At 36.8% G+C, this 17476-nt stretch overlaps 1 protein-coding gene across 1 annotated transcript in view; it reads right to left on the bottom strand.

The window, feature by feature from the left end:
• Positions 1–332: 332 nt before the first annotated feature.
• The window catches only part of CAND1 (cullin associated and neddylation dissociated 1), a 44742-nt gene continuing 27598 nt past the window's right edge, over positions 333–17476 (bottom strand). Inside the window, exons 8-15 of the mRNA XM_020990211.2 lie at positions 11224–11516; positions 9336–9477; positions 7435–8928; positions 6379–6474; positions 4591–4760; positions 4334–4498; positions 1455–1562; positions 333–896 (exon numbers count right to left, since the gene is read on the bottom strand). Coding sequence (XP_020845870.1) covers positions 672–896; positions 1455–1562; positions 4334–4498; positions 4591–4760; positions 6379–6474; positions 7435–8928; positions 9336–9477; positions 11224–11516 — 2693 coding nt within the window. The 3' untranslated portion in view covers positions 333–671. The remainder of the gene's footprint in view (positions 897–1454; positions 1563–4333; positions 4499–4590; positions 4761–6378; positions 6475–7434; positions 8929–9335; positions 9478–11223; positions 11517–17476) is intronic.

Below are 17476 nucleotides of genomic sequence, written 5' to 3'. Positions count from 1 at the left end.
GAATAAACTGCACATGCTGCTTTACAGACAATATATATTTGTAAACTTGCTCATGCAAAATTAGTGTGTACAACAGGGGTATTATTTGCTAATCCCCACACTTAAAAAAAAAAAAAGATAGATACCTTCTTTTTGTCTGTTTTTCTAAAATGCCAAAACCCTCTGCGGTATAATAAATCTTACACAGAAATTCTTATCTGCCAGCCAAAAGAAATAAATTTATATTGTTGAAACAAAAACAATAAAAGTTATACAAAAACATGGTATGTGTCTTGAGGCTTTTCTGATTTTGTTTTAAAACAGTAAAAGAAGGAATTATAAAAGAAAGAAAATTCATGGTCACAAAATTTTAACATTTTAATCCTAAACATTACAGGGCAAAATGGATACTGGAACCTAATTCCATACTCCATAAATTCTAACTTTATTTCCATTGAAATGTGGCTCAAACCACTAAAACATTAGTAGTTTTACAACCTTTGGATTATGGAAATACATATTTTTGAAATAAAAGCTACAAAAGCAACAATGGAAGAAAGCCAAACTGTCTCCATGAAAGAAAACAAAAGTGGAACATTATGAAGTTTCAGATACTTCTCTTTCCATTTTTATGGTTAACCTGTCAATTCAGTGCATTGTTCAATGTAACGGTCCCCATGGTGAACAAACATTTAACTAGTGTCCATTGATTCCAAGTTAGCAGATGATGAATCTTTCTGGATACTTTCAAAGATGGCTGCCAGCTCCGGATTAGAGCTGATTTGTGACTGGAATTCGCTCATTAGCGGACTCTTCTCCGCTTCTGGAATGGTTAGGAGCGCTGCTACAGCCCTCATGGCAGATCGCTTTAGCTCATCTTGTTTTTCAAACTCCTGCTTCACTGAGTTTGCCTTTACCTACAACAGAGAGCAAAGGGAAGAAATTAAACACATCAATTTCTTCAGATTCATTATCTCGAGATATTTTTTGGATGGTTTATAAAGTTCCAGACAATAATCTAGCCTACAAGATGTGCAACCTCTAAGTCCAAGCTTTACCATCTGCCACCCAATTCTGCACTGTCTCAGTCCTGTTACCTGACCTATACTACCTGATGCTGCCCAAGGGCTCCAGCCTTTGCTCTGCCCCCTCCAGACAAACTTTCTTTCACATACTATCTCCTCTAATTAGAGGATAAGTTCCCTGAGAGCAAGGAGTTTGTCCCTTTTTCTTTTCTTTTTTTTTTTTTGACCCCCAGTGCTTGGCATAGTGCATGGTACACAATGAATACCAAATAAATGCTTTTTCATTCATTCACTCATTTAATTAGACAAAACATTTTGAGATTCAACTTGATAAAGAAATCTGAAATCTGTTCTAATAATTAGATATTCCTACTTTCAATAAATTTGGATGATTAGAAAGCCTATAAGTATCATCAAGTTCAACTGAAGTCAGCTCTCCGAAATATTTACCTTAGTTGTACATGTGGCACGTAATGGCTCAACAAGTCGGTCCAATCTCTGCAGTACTGCACTTGGACAAAGGGTAGATAGTCTTACCAACATTAAAAATGTAAGCATCTATTAGGAACAAAAATAGACAAAAGTTTAGTTTAGTACAATTTTCTGAATTGGGGCTGCATTATAAGGAAGTTCTAGATGGTCCTGTTAGAAATGACTAGACATTAAGTACAATCCTTAGTCAATACTATAACCATCCTTCTTCTTGGGCTTTTAGTTGGTATAAGATAGGAACAGGAAAATATGCAGGTCATGGTGCCCAAAACTCCCCCCCCCTTTTTTTTGAGGGTCTCAATTTATTAAAATCCTCACAGGTCACTGTCCATAAGAGGATTTCCCTTTTCTATTGTCACTGTGAGAGGCAAATAATTGCAGCTAACTATATACTACTTCTTGCCCAGTTAGGCAAAAGGCCCTAACTGAAGGTAACAAATAAGAGACATGCAACCCCACTTTACTAATAATTTGATTCTAGAACCTAGCTTTATTGTCAATTTTGCAACCCATGGCTAAAAATCACTCAATTTTCTCAAACTATTGTCCATGTGGGTTGGGAATCATTGCCATTAAAACTAAATTTTTTTCACCAGAGGTTGTATTAAAGTAGACAAAAAGAATGCTCTTAAACTAAGCACCTTAATTATGGATGAAAGACAGTCATTTTCTTTTCTTTTCCTAAATTAAACATTCCTCAATTAGTTTTTTTAAGCAATTACCAAGATTTTAAGTCACATAACAGTGAAACAGACAAATTCTGATAATTTTTAATACTGCTTAGAGATATATCTGCAAAACTGTCCAACTCTTTCACAAAGATGAGAATCATCCAAAAGCTGTAATATTTTAGGACATCTTCAAAATCACATCTAATGAAAATAGCCAATATTTCTGATATCAACACTTGAGGAGTACCTATTATGTACATGGAACTCTATGTTAAAAAAATCTGGGCCTTTAAAGACTTTACATTTTAGATGGGAAATTAGGACACATACATGAAATTAACCACTAACACAAGGTAGCAGGTAAAGTGCCAAATGAATGGAGTGATACAGCCAATAGTACTTAGTTGGTTGTCCTTCATCCATGAAAAGAACGAAAGAGACATCACTATGCCGGGGTCAAGGTTTGGTGTGTCTGTGTCTGATCAGAACAACATGAACTCAGAAGGCTCTAGCTCACGTCAGCCACAAATAGTCCATATGAACATTTGGAGTGGATGTCTCTAAATTTGTCCAACTCACGTGTCTTTTGAACTACTGCAATTCTACTTCGCTCATGGAGCTCAGAGCCTTCTTTGATGTGAACACACCATGCTGGGTGGTCCTGTGCCAGCTTCTCCCATTTCCCAACTGATTCCAAAGTTCACAATCATCTGTGAACATCTCTCCACTTCAGTCTTGGCTTGTAGCTTTTTCAAGTTAAATAATTTACTGTCACTGCTGTAGCTGGCCTTGATGCCATTTCAATCTCACTGAAGGTGTCCAACAACATCACTGAAAATATTATTCTAAAAAGCATGGCAGCATGAAAAAGTTTTTGTACATTTTTTGTGTTCTGACCACAGAGTGGGATCCCTGCCTGCTGCGGCAAACAGGCCAGGCTTGGGTGAAACATTCAACTTTTTCATTCATCTTTTCTAGCTCCTTCCTCATGCCAGGAGGTAAGCAATGTAGTCCTTAAAGAAAGGCTGCTCAGACACTCAGGGGACTGCCAAATCCACTGCTGTTTTTGGCCAGTAAGAAGATGACTCTGTGGTCCAGGCCGCCTGCACGCAGAGCTGTGACTACAGCTCTCAGTGTATCCACACCTGCTGCTTTGCCACTCGCTTGTCCCCACAGGACTTTGAAGTCGATAAAAATGGTATGGGTGATGTCTTCTGACTCACGTACAAATTGTATTTAAGTGAAGCAGAGTTAAACGAAGTCATCAGCCTCACTTTCTCTTCCAGTCATTGGAGTCCAGGGGCAAGACAACAATCAAGACGACCAATGATGGCCTGGGATGCAGCGAATGACCTTGGCATCTTTGATGTCTGACCAATCTCCAAACACTCCACAGTGCCTTCTTTGGCCATCAGAACAAAATGTTCTCATCCACCCATTCCACCATTGGAAGTCTTTATATGTTTGGGTTAAGCACCCAGCTAACTCATCGATGGGTCTGAGGTCCCTCACTTGCCCTTACCCTGCTTTAGCCCATCTGCTGAAATGGTTTGCCAGAATGTGGCCCCTGTACATGCTATAGCTTCTTGGAGTCACAGGTGAGAGCTGAGTGAATCAAGTGGACACCAAAGGAGGAAAGCAGTCCTGAAAAAGGCTTGGCAGCCCTTAGACCAGAGATACTAGTATTTGCTGAACCTCCATACACCCCAACCAATACTATTATACTAATTCAGAACAGAAGAGATCACTGTGAAGTGCAATGATGGGGGAAATTTGCTCCACAAAGACTATGACAAATGTCCATACTCGGAGAGAAAATGTCATCAGTAAATTAACACTGTGATACCTTGGCACAGAGCTATTTCTGGCCCAGTACAACTCATGGAACCTTACTCCCTTCTACAATAATCTCTTCTATAATGTACACAAACAGCAATAGTCTGCTTTTTCTAAAACACAACTAACAGTCATTTGTCTGGGTCATTATTACATATGCTAACTATAAACAGTATACTATGACTACATATGCAAGATTATTAATGCTTATAGTAACTGTAACCAGTAATTCTACTTTTCCATTAAATTACTAACAAATACTTTAAGTCATTTTAGTACTTCTCAAAGACTTTCTGCAAGACATTTTATAAGGACACATAAATATCTCACCTTAATATCATAATGGTCCTTCAAACCATCTTCAACGTGGTTTAAGAATTCAAAGATATCTAATCTATCAAGACAACTGTCTAGAAGTGTATACATACACTCAAAAGCTGCCTTTCTTATATCCAGTCCATCATCAACAGTATGCTTAAATGGTCCCATTTCTACCTGTTAATAAGACAGAAAATTTGAGTACATATGTGAGTGCTCACACAGTAAACTTAAACAAGCTTATTTAAGCATTATTTAATTTAACTTACCTCTCTTATAAGTTCCTTTCTAACTTTTGTCTCATTGTAAAGATGTGGAAGAACAGTATCTAAAAGATCTCTTATTAAGGATGGTTTGTTATGTGCTGCTGAATTAAATGTTACCAGTGCTACTCGTCTTACATTCAAATCCGGGTCTTCTAAAGTTTTTAAGAAGTCACCTATAAGTAATGAAAGAAGCTACTTAAAAATCAAAACAGAATGAAAACTTTACAACTTATTTCATATTTCTAAACGTGTTTCCTTTGATCATTACTCTTCCCAAACTTTTTTATCTAAGAGGAGGCTGTCATGAAACTCTAAGTTCTAAAATGGGGAGAGAAAATGAATGAAAGAGGGAGAAGGAAGTGAGGGGGAAAGGGTAGATAATAAATTGGGAATTTCAGAAATTCCTTTATCCCTGTGTAGAAGCTGAATAACTCCCTATTAGGTGGCTTCACTCTACAAATGTGCAGTGGATTCCCTTGATGCTCTCCAACAGAAATCACCCTAACGGTCCAAGGACATTCAGTATCACTTCTCTACACCTCCCTTCACAGATGCACAGAAAAATAAATGTTGGAGTCAAAAAGCAGAGTCTACAAACTTGAGAACAATGATCTTCCCACCGCCATTTAGCATAAACTAGGGTCTAGAAAAGACCATGGAAGAACATCCCCTTTCTTAGTAAAGGAGTATAGACTGGGGCAGCTAAGTGGCACAGCTGATAGTGCTCCAGTCTTGGAGTCAGGAGAACCCGAGTTCAAATCCAGCCTTAGACACTTGTACTTACTAGCTCTATAATCCTGGGCAAGTCACTTAACCCCAACTGCCTCACCAAAAAGGAAAATAAAAAAAAGAGTATGGACTATAGTTACAGAAATACTTTACTGGTCAGTTCTGCTTCACTACTTTTCTTTGTCACAATAGCAAATGACATATAAAACAACAAACAGCACCAATTTTAAAAAGATTAAGAAAGGACAGGAAATGCTAAGGTGGTAAATCAACTGGATTAATCATTAAAAGCATGAAATCAAGAAAAGATATTAATTAGTTCTTGAATTGTTTCTCCAGAAGATTCTCTTCTAACAAAAGAAAAAGAAACAAGAACCACAGTATTTGTCAGTATTTTATACAGTACATACAGTATTCTGAAACAACCATTTAAAGAAACATTATTTTAGAGCTGAAAGACCTTAGTCTTTTAGATGAATCCAGTTCCATTAAGAAACTTAAGTCCAGAAATTTATGTGTCTTGCCCAAGGCTATACATCTAGTTAATATCAGAGCTGGGTTTAGAACCCAGACCTCTTATTATATAATTAAAGAGCCTGTACTATTCAATATACCAAGTGTAATATCAAGTCTGTGTCTTTCAGAGCACAGGCACACTACAAAGCATTTACTAAATTATTGTTTCTGGTACAGTCTGTATCCTAAGAGAATTCATTCATCTCTAAAGAGTAACTGTAATTTACTCCATAAATAATTAAAGCCTTTTTTTCAACAGATAAACAATAGAAGAATCTTATTTTTTCTTATTTCCTCTTCAACTCCATTAAAATCTGGCATTTGGTGATGAGTGGCTAGAAGAAAATTTTAAGTTTATAGGTTTAATTTTAGACCCATTACGCTATAAATCGTATGGACTCCAAAACTGGATGTTGGAAGTTAATTAAACGAGAGTTCTAATCCCAACTCTGATACTACTTGTATAACCTTGGACAAGATATCAAGTCCAAATATTTCCAAAAACCAAGAGAGATAATCAGAGAGATAATCTTTGTCCATACTTACCTATGCAATTCTTTAGTAGTGGATCTATGGGCTGTGGATGGTCAGAAATAGTAAACTTCACAGCCGTAACCACTGAACTTCGGGCATAAGATGAGCCTGATAAAGAACAATAATTTATCCATAATTATTTTCAAGTTGACAGAGTCAACCAAACTTTTTACTTCTTTAATTTATATTCAATGTAGAATGGCATTTTTATTTTACTATTGTTAGCACAGTGAAGACTCAAAGTTTATGGACTACTTTATAACACGGAAAATGTACTTTGACTTTATATTCTACAACAGGACAACTTTGTCCAATTAAAAAATTAAAAAGTAACTATTTCCATAATCATTAAATAAAACTAAACCGGGGGGGAAACAAATCAGAAAAAAAAAAACAAAACACTTGCTTGGCTTAGAAACCTTAAAGTTTATTTTAAAAGAAAAAAAATTCAATGATATTAGTATAATAGTTCAGACACATTCTAAGTATTTCTATATTGATCTAAATCCAAAGATTTCAAAGTAATCAAGAGCATCATCACCTATATGAATTTTTACTTGTCTAAATGGTTGAGATACTCAAGTGAATCTGAGGGACCACAGCAAATGATACTCGTTTCAGAGAAGAACACTTTATGTAGGCTGTTAGGACTAACCATATGTACTTAATAGCATTAAAAAGTAGCATAGTATACATTCCTAATCCAAATGGATGACTAATATTGTCCACACTTATGTTCTTCAAAAGTAGAGAAAATGGCATTAAAGTGGAGTATTTGCTACTAAACAAAGTAAGTATTTCTTATGTATTAAATAGAAACAAACCTAGCAATCATCTGACTAAATACTATATATCTTTTGGTAGTAACAGAAATCAGAAATGTGGGTGACTTCATGAATTAAAATTCTATTTCATTGAATAAGTCTCTTACTGCTTCCCAGTATCTAGGCCTCACATGTGCCAAGATCTTTTTTTTATACTTAATTACAATATTTCACATATAGAATAATTAAAGACTACCCACAGCAAAATACATATCCCTTTGATTCAGAAAGCTTATATACCAACCTGATACTAAGTACCCTTTAAGTCGTGGAAGCAGAGTTTCTGGATCAATTAAGGTGAGTTTGCCCAAGCATTCGGCAACAACATTCCTGGTTCCTTCTTCTGCACACTCACAGTGCTTCAGCAGTAAGGTCCAGATGTTTTCAACATATGGTTTAAGGCCTACCACTGACGCAGAGCTAATAATTTCCTTCAAGGAATGAAGTAGAAGATACTGCCTCTTAGGCTGACTGGTTATTTCTTGCAAGACAAACGGCAGATATTCAGGAAGATTGCCAACACTAATGCTACCTAATGCATAGGATGCTGCTGATTTGACTTCTTCACTAGGAGATGAGAAGGCTTCTAATATTACAGATTTAAGTTCAAGTTGCCCACTTAAGTCAATGTGATGTCCAACTTCCCCAAGGGAAAGTAGAGCTAGGAGACGAATGGAATCAGTAGACCTTGAGTTCTTGACATCTTGAATAAATTGCCCTACTACAGCTGGTCCCTCTTTAGGGCATGCTCGAGTAAGGGCAGCTACACATTTGGCAATGGAATAATAAGACTGCTTGTGAGTAAGTGCTGTGCTCTGAGCATAAACTGGGCCTGTCAACATGCGTAACAAATCCATGTACCCTAAATTATTTGTTCCAGTTACAACCAAAGCTTGGAAAAATTCTAACATGGCGCTGAGTGCTCCTCCCTGCAGCAAAGGTGATCTCACAAGCCCGATAAGTTCATTGAGTATGGACCCGCTTATCTTTGAAAGGGAGGAGGGGTACACTTTAGCAAGTGTAGTCAGAAAGCTGATAGCCATCTGTGATACATGCATATCACTTTCACTGATAAGAGGTGGAAGCTCATCCAAAACAGCATCAATCATGGCAGCTGTCAAGCTGTCGCTGTAATTTTTAATTAGGATGTCTAGAGCTGAAAGGGTACCCAGTTTCAAAGCTCGCTGGTTTTTCCTAAGAAAAGAAGCAAGAATAGGTACCCCTTCTCCTAGAACAGGTCGTAAATCTATCTTCAAGGGGGACCCGGCAATCAGTGTTAAAGCCTTCACTGTAGTTAACCGGGTAATTTCATTCTTTAGTCTCTCCAAGAAAATCTGAAGTGTACTAGGCAGATCACTACCTAGATTGTCTCCAAGGCTGCAAATGATTTGTCCCATACAGGAGATAGCCCTCTCTTTGACTTCCTGATCAATGTCAGCTGCTTTTAATCGTTTGATGGTACAGGTAAATAAATCTTTGATGTAGGGAGTTGCATCAAACGAAGAAGGTTGATCTAAAGGACGAATAACTTTGACAAGCTGCTGGGTAACAAGAAGTGCCTCAGATGTGATCTTGTAGAATGGATCACCAACACAAGCCACCACTGGAGGCACCAATGCCTGAACATGAGGATGGAAGACTTGAGGAGAGTGGTTACAGAGGATTACATACAGGCATGACAAAGCATCTATCTTCAGATTAGATGAGCTGGATTTGTCATTCAGTGAGAAAATTATTCCTAAAATGTTAACAAAGAAAACCCAGAATCATTATAATGCATTTTGGTGGGGGGGGGGGGGATGCCCCCAAAGGTAATGGAATTGTTCAAATTATCGAATAATTGAATTGTTCAAATTTCTTCCAAAATTCTTCCCTAGTTATATTTTGTACAAACATCTACAAAAACAAAAGATAAAAATAAAAATTAAGTTCTTTCCACTTCAGTTATCTGTCAATCCAATTTTTCTTAAAAACAAATTACTGTGTTCAGAACAATCAGTTAAGAAACCGAAGTTACAAATGTAATTTAGAGTTACAACTGTTTTCACTTTTCATTTTGGAGGAAATATTTTAAAACTCAAGATAACAAATCTGTAATAAAAATCATCACAACTTCTAACAGCAATTCTTTGTTACTTTTCCTACCTGGTACAAGTACAGGAATGTGCTGTGTGAGTGCCCCAGGTAATACATTTACCAGCTCGGTTAACATGTTAAAACAACACTGTCGAGTCTTCACACTTTTCTCCTTCATCTGTTTGTGAAGAGCTTTAACAATGTTGGGAACCTGTAATTATCAAAAACCTCCATTAGCCGGTTTAGTCATTGGGATTTCCTCAGTGTAATTATCACAAATTACTAGGGAAAGGGCAAATGTGCAGGCCGGAATGCATCTTTTATTTTTTTCTTCAGTTAAAACTCTTTCACCATGGATCTCCAACTCATTTCTTCACTACAAAAATTTTAGAGGAAGAGCTTCACGTTTCATAGTCACATTTAGCATTTTAAAAAAATATTAGCATTGGCTAGTTTTATGTGAAAGTAATTTTGCCTATGTTAAAATTATAGGCTAATTTATTTCTGTATAAAAAAAGTCTCTTGGTACTAATCAACTTAGAAATCTAAGAAATGTACTGTTTAATCTCTCAAGATTATCAAAGCTGCTATATAGTGAATAATTTTTAAATGATTCAAAGGAACACAAGAAACATGTTTAAAAGAACACTGACCTTATTTTAACTGGAGAATGCTCTAGCAGAATATTGTGAATAATAGTGGTACTGACATATATAGTTAAAGAAAGGCTATTTCTGGTCACCCTGTAGTTTTTCTAAAGGTTGCACACAAATCTTTCCCTTCAGCTCTGCCTTGTAAGTATTGTGCCAAGGAAATAAAAACCACTTATTCAAACACAAACACACACACACACACACACACACACACACACACACACCCCTCTCTCTCTCTCTCTCTCTCTCTCTCTCTCTCTCTCTCTCTCTCTCTCAATCCTAAATGCTAACTGATGAAATCCACTCTGAGAATACTTGTCATCAAGTTCTTAGCTTAAAGATACCAGCCAGCTATCCAAAACAGGATCTATTAACAAATATTCACTGTGAAAGCTAGGTAACTAAGTTTCTAAAAACTCCTTAAAAACAGTAATACAAAAGCATCAGGCAAATAAATGCACAATAGCAAGACAAAGATGAGAAAAAGGAAACTTTCCCCAGTTCTCTGAAGAACCATCAGTATTTACTTCAGATTTCAAGAGGAAAATATAGTTATATCTATATCCCCTAAAGGTAGCAGGCATTGCACCGTAGATAGCACACTTGACCTGGATTCAGAAATCTTGGGTTTAGATCCTGCCTCTGTGTGATATTGGTTAAGTCATAATCATTACCTAATGATACGTAACTCAGGGAACTCCCTAGGACTTATCTTCTAAGCCATTAAGGATGCAACACTGGAAGTGAAAGTTTCCACACCTCAATTCTATGTGTACCATCAGATGTATCACATCACTTTAATTTGGAACACTTTGTTTGCGTGGTATATTTTTCAAAGAGTTTCCAATGTTAGAAGCTTTATGCACACTACAAAAAATATATAATTTTTAAACTATATGGGCAATGCTAGGAACTCCATGGTGGAAATGTAATGCAAAATCCTAAGTTATAATAGTCAACTGAAATTTAAACAGGAAGATTAAAACTATTATTGACCACTTAAGCTTTATTCTTCTGCATTAATCAATAAGTAGGTAATAAACCGACATATTCTAAATCCACATTATTACATTCTGTAAAATGTTTCTGATGTGGCCACATGGCAAAGAACATTCATATTATGATCATTATGAAACAGAGAACTTGATTTACAATCAAATAAAGATTTTCTATAACATTAGTAAACAACAGCTTTTCTGGCCAACTTAAGTTTGTGTGTATGTAAGCACGATAAATAAATAATAAATAATGAACATTTAATGACCATCAGGAAGCCTTTCCTAAAACTTAACTTTTTAACCAACCTGACTCTGAAGCATTGTCAAAGGCGTCTCTCCTTGTTCCATTGCATCAGGATCACAAAGCCAATTCTGCACAGGACGAGTTTGCTTCAAAAGGGAAAGATATGCATGGAACACATCTGCTTTTACGTTCTCTTCACGTTCTTTAAATCTGGCTATCAAGGCTGGAGACACAGTCTTGTAGAATTCTGGAAGCATTTCATGTCGTGTGCTAACTACAGCATCTAAACATTTAGCTCCTGCACGTCTCACTTTCCAACTCATGTCATCATCATCACTGTATTCATCATCGCTCCCTAAAGATAAAATTTTTAAGAATAGATTAAGAAAAATATACAAATTTTAGTAGTGAAAATGAATTGAGATTCTTCACAACGGAAGCAGATATTTTAAGTTGCCATTAACTTATCCAGCAATTATAAAATAAAACCTAGCTAAATAACCATACATAACTATAATGCAATACCTAAGTAAACCTACTTCTTAAATCTACTGCTATAGAACATGACTACAGAAATCACATTTTTTCTAACAATGTTAGATGTATTAATTTAATATTCATCCCCCTAATGTTTTAAGGAAATTTATATGGAAATCATTCTGAGACCACATTCTTACTTCTCTGTCTTATTAAGCAGTATATGAAATCCCCCTAGCACTAGCTCACTTTGTGGTCACTTGCCTTTTGTATGAAATCTACAGATCCCTCCATAAATATACTGCCATCACCTAAGTTCAGTACTTTATCCTTCTGGACCACTGTAATACTTTTCCTTAAATAGCCTCCCCTCTTTAATCCACCCTTCACAGAGATGCTTTAACCATGCCACTTCTCTCCTAAAAATCCTTTCATGGAAAATATATTCCATTGTTTGGAATTTAGGGCCAGACTCCAACCTCCAGGTCATAGACTTTCTGCATTCTAATCAGACCACATCTGGAATATCGTATTCAGTTCTGGAACCCATAGTGTTAAAAAAAAAAAAAGACGTTGATAAGTTGAAGAGTAGGGAACACAGAGGAGCGAGCAATGGGTTTGCAACCAAAAGAAGTGAAATTCATATCCTTCCTCAGAAGCTAATTGGCTATGTGACCCTGGATAATAAAATTTGTTTGCTGTTGAGTGGTTTCAGACGTGTCTGACTCTTCATAACCCCATTTTGAGGTTTTCTTAGCAAAGATACTACAGTGATTGGCCATTTCCTTCTCCAGTTCATTTTACAGATAAGGAAAATGAGGCAAACAGGGTTAAGTGACTTACCTAGGATCATCACACAGTTAATAAGTGTCTGATGCCAAATCTGAACTCAAGTCTTCAAGACTCTAAACCCGGTCCTCTATTTATTATGTCACCTAGCTGTCCCATGGAACTAGCACTTATTAAGTGAAAATAAACTGAGATTTGTGCCAAGCACTGTACAAAGCACTTTCCAATTATCCCTTTCTTTCTCACAATCACCCTAGGAGAGAAGGTGCTATTATCCCCATTTTATAGATGAGGAGCTTGAGTCAAACAGAAGTTAAGCAACTTGACCAGGGTCACACAGCTAGGAGTGATGGAGGCTGGATTTGAACTTGGTTCTTCCTGCCTCCCCAACCTTCTACCCATTCTGCAAGTCATTTGATCTCTCTGGGTCTTAGCTCCATCTGTAAAATTAAGGCACAGGAGTCAGTAGTCTCTAAAATCTCTTTCAGCTTTAAATCTATGATCCTGTATTTGGCCTGGAGAAAAGGAGATTCAATAGGGAAAAATAGGAGCAACTGGGGAAGAGGGACTGGGCTTATTCTGTTTGGTCTCAGTGGGTAGATGCTTCAAAGAAGAAAACTTAAGTTTTAATGTCAGGAAAAAACATTCTACCATTGAGAGTTATTCAAAGGGAGAAAGGCCACAATGATGGCCCATCCTAATGGTACTTGGTTCTACCTTACTAAAGGACAGATAGGCTAGCTGACCGCTTGTCACCAATACTATAGTAGCAATTCCTTTTAAATAAAGGTTGGACTAGACTGCTGCTGGGGTCCCTTTCGATTCTCAAATCCCATGCTTCCTTTTCTGGACTAATATTTTGTATCACTCTTTTTCATGAATTTTACATTTAAAACATACTCAACAGCTGGCTGTTCCCTGAACTCAATAAAGAATCACAAGATTTGGGACTCAAACACACCTTGCCTAAGGTCATTTAGTCCAATCCCTCCCATGATTTTAAGTGAATGTCTTTGGTTTTTCATACAGCAATAATTTTCTGATCAAACTGTCCCCACCCAAAGCCAAACACATGCCCCAATAAACCGTTCTTTGTAACAAAGAAAAATCATTCTGATTGCTTCTGCAGACAACATTCAGCACTTATGCGTGCTATAAGCTGTAGAGACTTAATACTTAACTTTCAGAAGCTAGAGGATTATGTTTCAAATTTTATATTACAGAATAAAACTACTGCCATATATGTCTATCATACACCGACATTTGTTTTAAAGATCTTTTCCATCATTTTGTTGCTGGCTTGTTCTCATTCCCCTGTCTTGCCCTCTTCTTCCTCTTAACTTTAATCTTTTATTTTCCTTTTAAATTTTACTGTTGCCTTTTTTTTTTGATATCCCTACTATCACTGAACCTTTCTCTGTAATGGAAAAAAAAAAAACACAAGCAGGCAAAAGCCAACAGATACCAATCACCTGTGACAGCATACGCTGCATTCCATATCCAGCCCCCACCTCTGGGGAAGGTATGTTTCTCTGGCAGTTCTCCAGGACTACTGAGCAGCTGACAACACAGAGTTCAGCTGTTTCTTTGTGTTCTTGTTTATGTCACAGTACTCTCTGTGTACCATGTTTAGTTCTGCTTTCTTCATACCATAGCACTTCGTCACCTGAGGCTTGCTAGGTTTTTCTACATTCTCTGTATCTGCTGTTTCTCACAATGCAATAATAATCTATTTTACTCATATACTACAATTTGTCAAGCTATTCTTTAATAGGCTTTCCACCCTTATTTTTCTACCACAAAGAATGTTACATGACAGAGACAGAGAGAGAGAGAGAGAGAGAGAGAGAGAGAGTGTGTGGTGTGTGTGTGTGTGTGTGTGTGTGTGTGTGTGTGTGTGTGTGTGTGTGATGGCCTCCTTTAGCAGTCTGATGTATGGAATCCTTCTCAGAATGTTTTTAAAAGCTGGTAATGTTTTAAAATCATGGTTCTGCCAAACTACTTCACTGGCAGTTCCTAATGAATAAAGAGTCCATCCTCAAGTAATTTCAACATCATCCAGTAGAGTGGTCCCTAAGGGTTCTTCAGGTTGTCTAACACTGAACTGCTCTGCTGCCAGAGTTTTATTTATCTAGGCAATCCCACTTTTTTATTTTGAAACCAATACTATTAGAAGGTACAAAATCTTCAATTACTGCAAAGTCTTTCAATGTTTCTTCACTGCAAATAACGCTAATTTTGTTTTAGACATGTAAACAGTCTTTGTAGAAAAGTTAAATTTATGCTATTTGTCATAATACAGAAGGCCTCTCCATGTCTGAGTTTTTTCAGATTATATAAATACGATTGCCTGATTATTCATCTGTCTCTCTTCCTTCAGTTTTATAGCCAGTGCTGATTTTTTTATCCTTCTAAACTGGAAAACTGGTCAAATTCATGACATAATATACAATCTCTAGGTCTAGCTATTTCCAACATTGTTCACTGCTCAAGGACCCTTTCTTCACTACATTCTTCTTAAAAGCTTAGGTTGACTCTTGTTTCAGATGTTTTCAGAAAGCTGCCCTAGTTCTAGATAGAACCAACCACCTCCTATCCCTTCAGAATTGAACTATACCTTTCTAAATCAGAAAGATAAAACACTTAATATGTTCATCTGAACATGCACATAACATGTACGTAAGCTATATACATTGAACATAAGCTTTTAACTAGAGGTAATATTTGATTACAGCTAATTTTTTTCTTTTACCTTTATGAAATTTGGAAAGCATGACAATCCCAATTTAGCAAATGATAAACATCTACTTACTTTTTGCATCTTGAAACTCATTTTATTATATTTTGTCTACTACCCTCCAGTATTCATGTACTTAGGAAATTATGGTCAATTTTGTTTTAAAATGACTTTATTAAGTATCTAAAGCACAGATGAGGCTGATGTTTTGTTCGTGTCAACAAATACTTCTAAAACAATTTGTACTCTTTTTGAACTTTATTTTTCTTGGAGTTTTTGTGGGTGCTTTCTTTTGCAACACTGCTAAAATGGAAATGTATTTTGCATGACTTCACATATACAATTATTATCATATTGCTTACCTTCTGAAAGGGTGGCGACCAGGAGGGAGAGTATTTGGAACTCAAAATTTTTTAAAATGATGTTAAAAATTATTTTTTACATTTAATTGGGAAATATTTAGCAAAAAAAATACATTTAAAAAACATACATGCTCCCTATCCGAAAGTTATAATCCATGAAATTTATTCACAAAAGTTTTATCTGAAGCTTACTTTTTCTTTTTTTTTTGTGAGGCAGCTGGGGTTAAGTGACCTGCCCAGAGTCACACAGCTAGTGAGTGTTATGTACCTGAGACTGGATTTGAACTCAGGTCCCCCTGACTCCAGTGCCAGTACTCTATCCGCTGCACCAACTAGCTGCCCTGCTAGTTTTATGCCCTGTATTTGCCTATAGTACTTATTTTTCTTTACATACACGTATTGTTGTTCAGTTGTGTCCAACTCGTCTCCACTGTCCCTGGAGTTTTCTTGGCAAGGATACTGGAGTGGTTTGCCATTTCCTTCTTCAGTACATACATGTGGGGCTTTACAATTCTCATCTCAAAGGATGACTTACACATTTTGGCTTTCTACTATCATCTGAATAAATCAACATGACTGCAAGAATTTAATGTGTACATGTAAATATTTGTTTTTAAACTCAGTGCCAAGGTAATTTTCCTCATCCTTGTCATGGAGGAAAACAAAATTAAAAAGAAGAAGAAAACTTACTACTAAGGATTGGATTCAATACATATTACAATTCTGCTAAGACAGGAGAGTGAAAAATTATTTGTGAACTCTTGCCAGCCTTTGGAATAGTCAGCTCTATAGATAAAGAAGTCTGATCTTTTAATACAAACGTACAGATCTGACCAAGCCCCACAGAACTAAACTGCATAGTTCAAAATTAAAGTGTCAGCCAATTCCTCCAAAATAACGATTTAACCAGATCAATTCTTTACAAACAAGTTAAATATACTTGCCACATGAGTGACAAACTACCTAGATAGATACCGGGCCTCTAGTTATCCAGTCACATACCTCTGGCCCTGCCTGCAAACCTGGGTGGCCTAGCCTAGGACCATCGTTTAAAATATCAATCAAATCAATTCTAAGCTAAGTCCTTGAACATGCTTACCACTGCTGCAGAGAAGGATGTGACACTCTTCTGTGTTACATCTAGTAAACTTTCTCCTCCAGTAGGAATAGAAGGCTCTCCAGACAAAAACAAACCAAGAAAAAAAAAAAGCCTTGCCTGTTAATCCTCCCTACTCCCTCATCTCATCCCTGTTAGTCTCTCCATTTCTGCCCTCCCTTTCCACTGTGCCCACAGAAACCAATTCTATTGTTAACAAGCAGTCATTCTTATTAGGCCTCTTCCTTTTACACTGCTTCTCCACAATTCAGGAAACCTGGTTCCCCCCAAGATACTATGTAGACTTTAGTTCCTTTCTCTAGTATTTGATGATGTGCCTTCTATCATCATCCCTCAGCAGTATCTCTTCTGTAGAGTCCACTCTATTCGGCTATCACCCTATCCAGATCCCGGTGGCAATTACCAACCGGTGCCCTGAGGTCAATCTTTCTCCTTTCAAGTAGTTCCTAACTTGACTTGGTCTGCGTCTTCCTCTCAAGCCCAATCCCTTGACCTTAGAGGTCAATATCATGCTAAAGAGAGATAAACCTTCAATCTACCTCACCTACAATACAGGAATGAACATTAACTTTGATCTTATCACCCATGGGTATTCCACAACCACAACAACCCAGTGAATTTGTTCTATTGAAAAATAATCATGTTTCCTTCCATCTTTCCTTGTATCTAACCTCTTCTACAAATACCTGGGCATTACAAACAAACCCAACTCAACCTTGAGAGAACTTTCATTTGCCCCTACTATCCCCTCAAACTATTTTCCTATATTTCTTCCTTTTCACAGGAAAACTCCTAGAAAAGGTGCCTATATTCAATTATTCCTAATGAAAATT

The sequence above is a fragment of the Phascolarctos cinereus genome, unplaced genomic scaffold, assembly GCF_003287225.1.
Source record: "Phascolarctos cinereus isolate Bilbo 61053 unplaced genomic scaffold, phaCin_HiC Scaffold_1;HRSCAF=81, whole genome shotgun sequence".
Taxonomy (NCBI): Eukaryota; Metazoa; Chordata; class Mammalia; order Diprotodontia; family Phascolarctidae; genus Phascolarctos; species Phascolarctos cinereus.
Note: the sequence above shows the minus strand (reverse complement) of the source record. Positions and strands in the feature narration are given on the sequence as shown.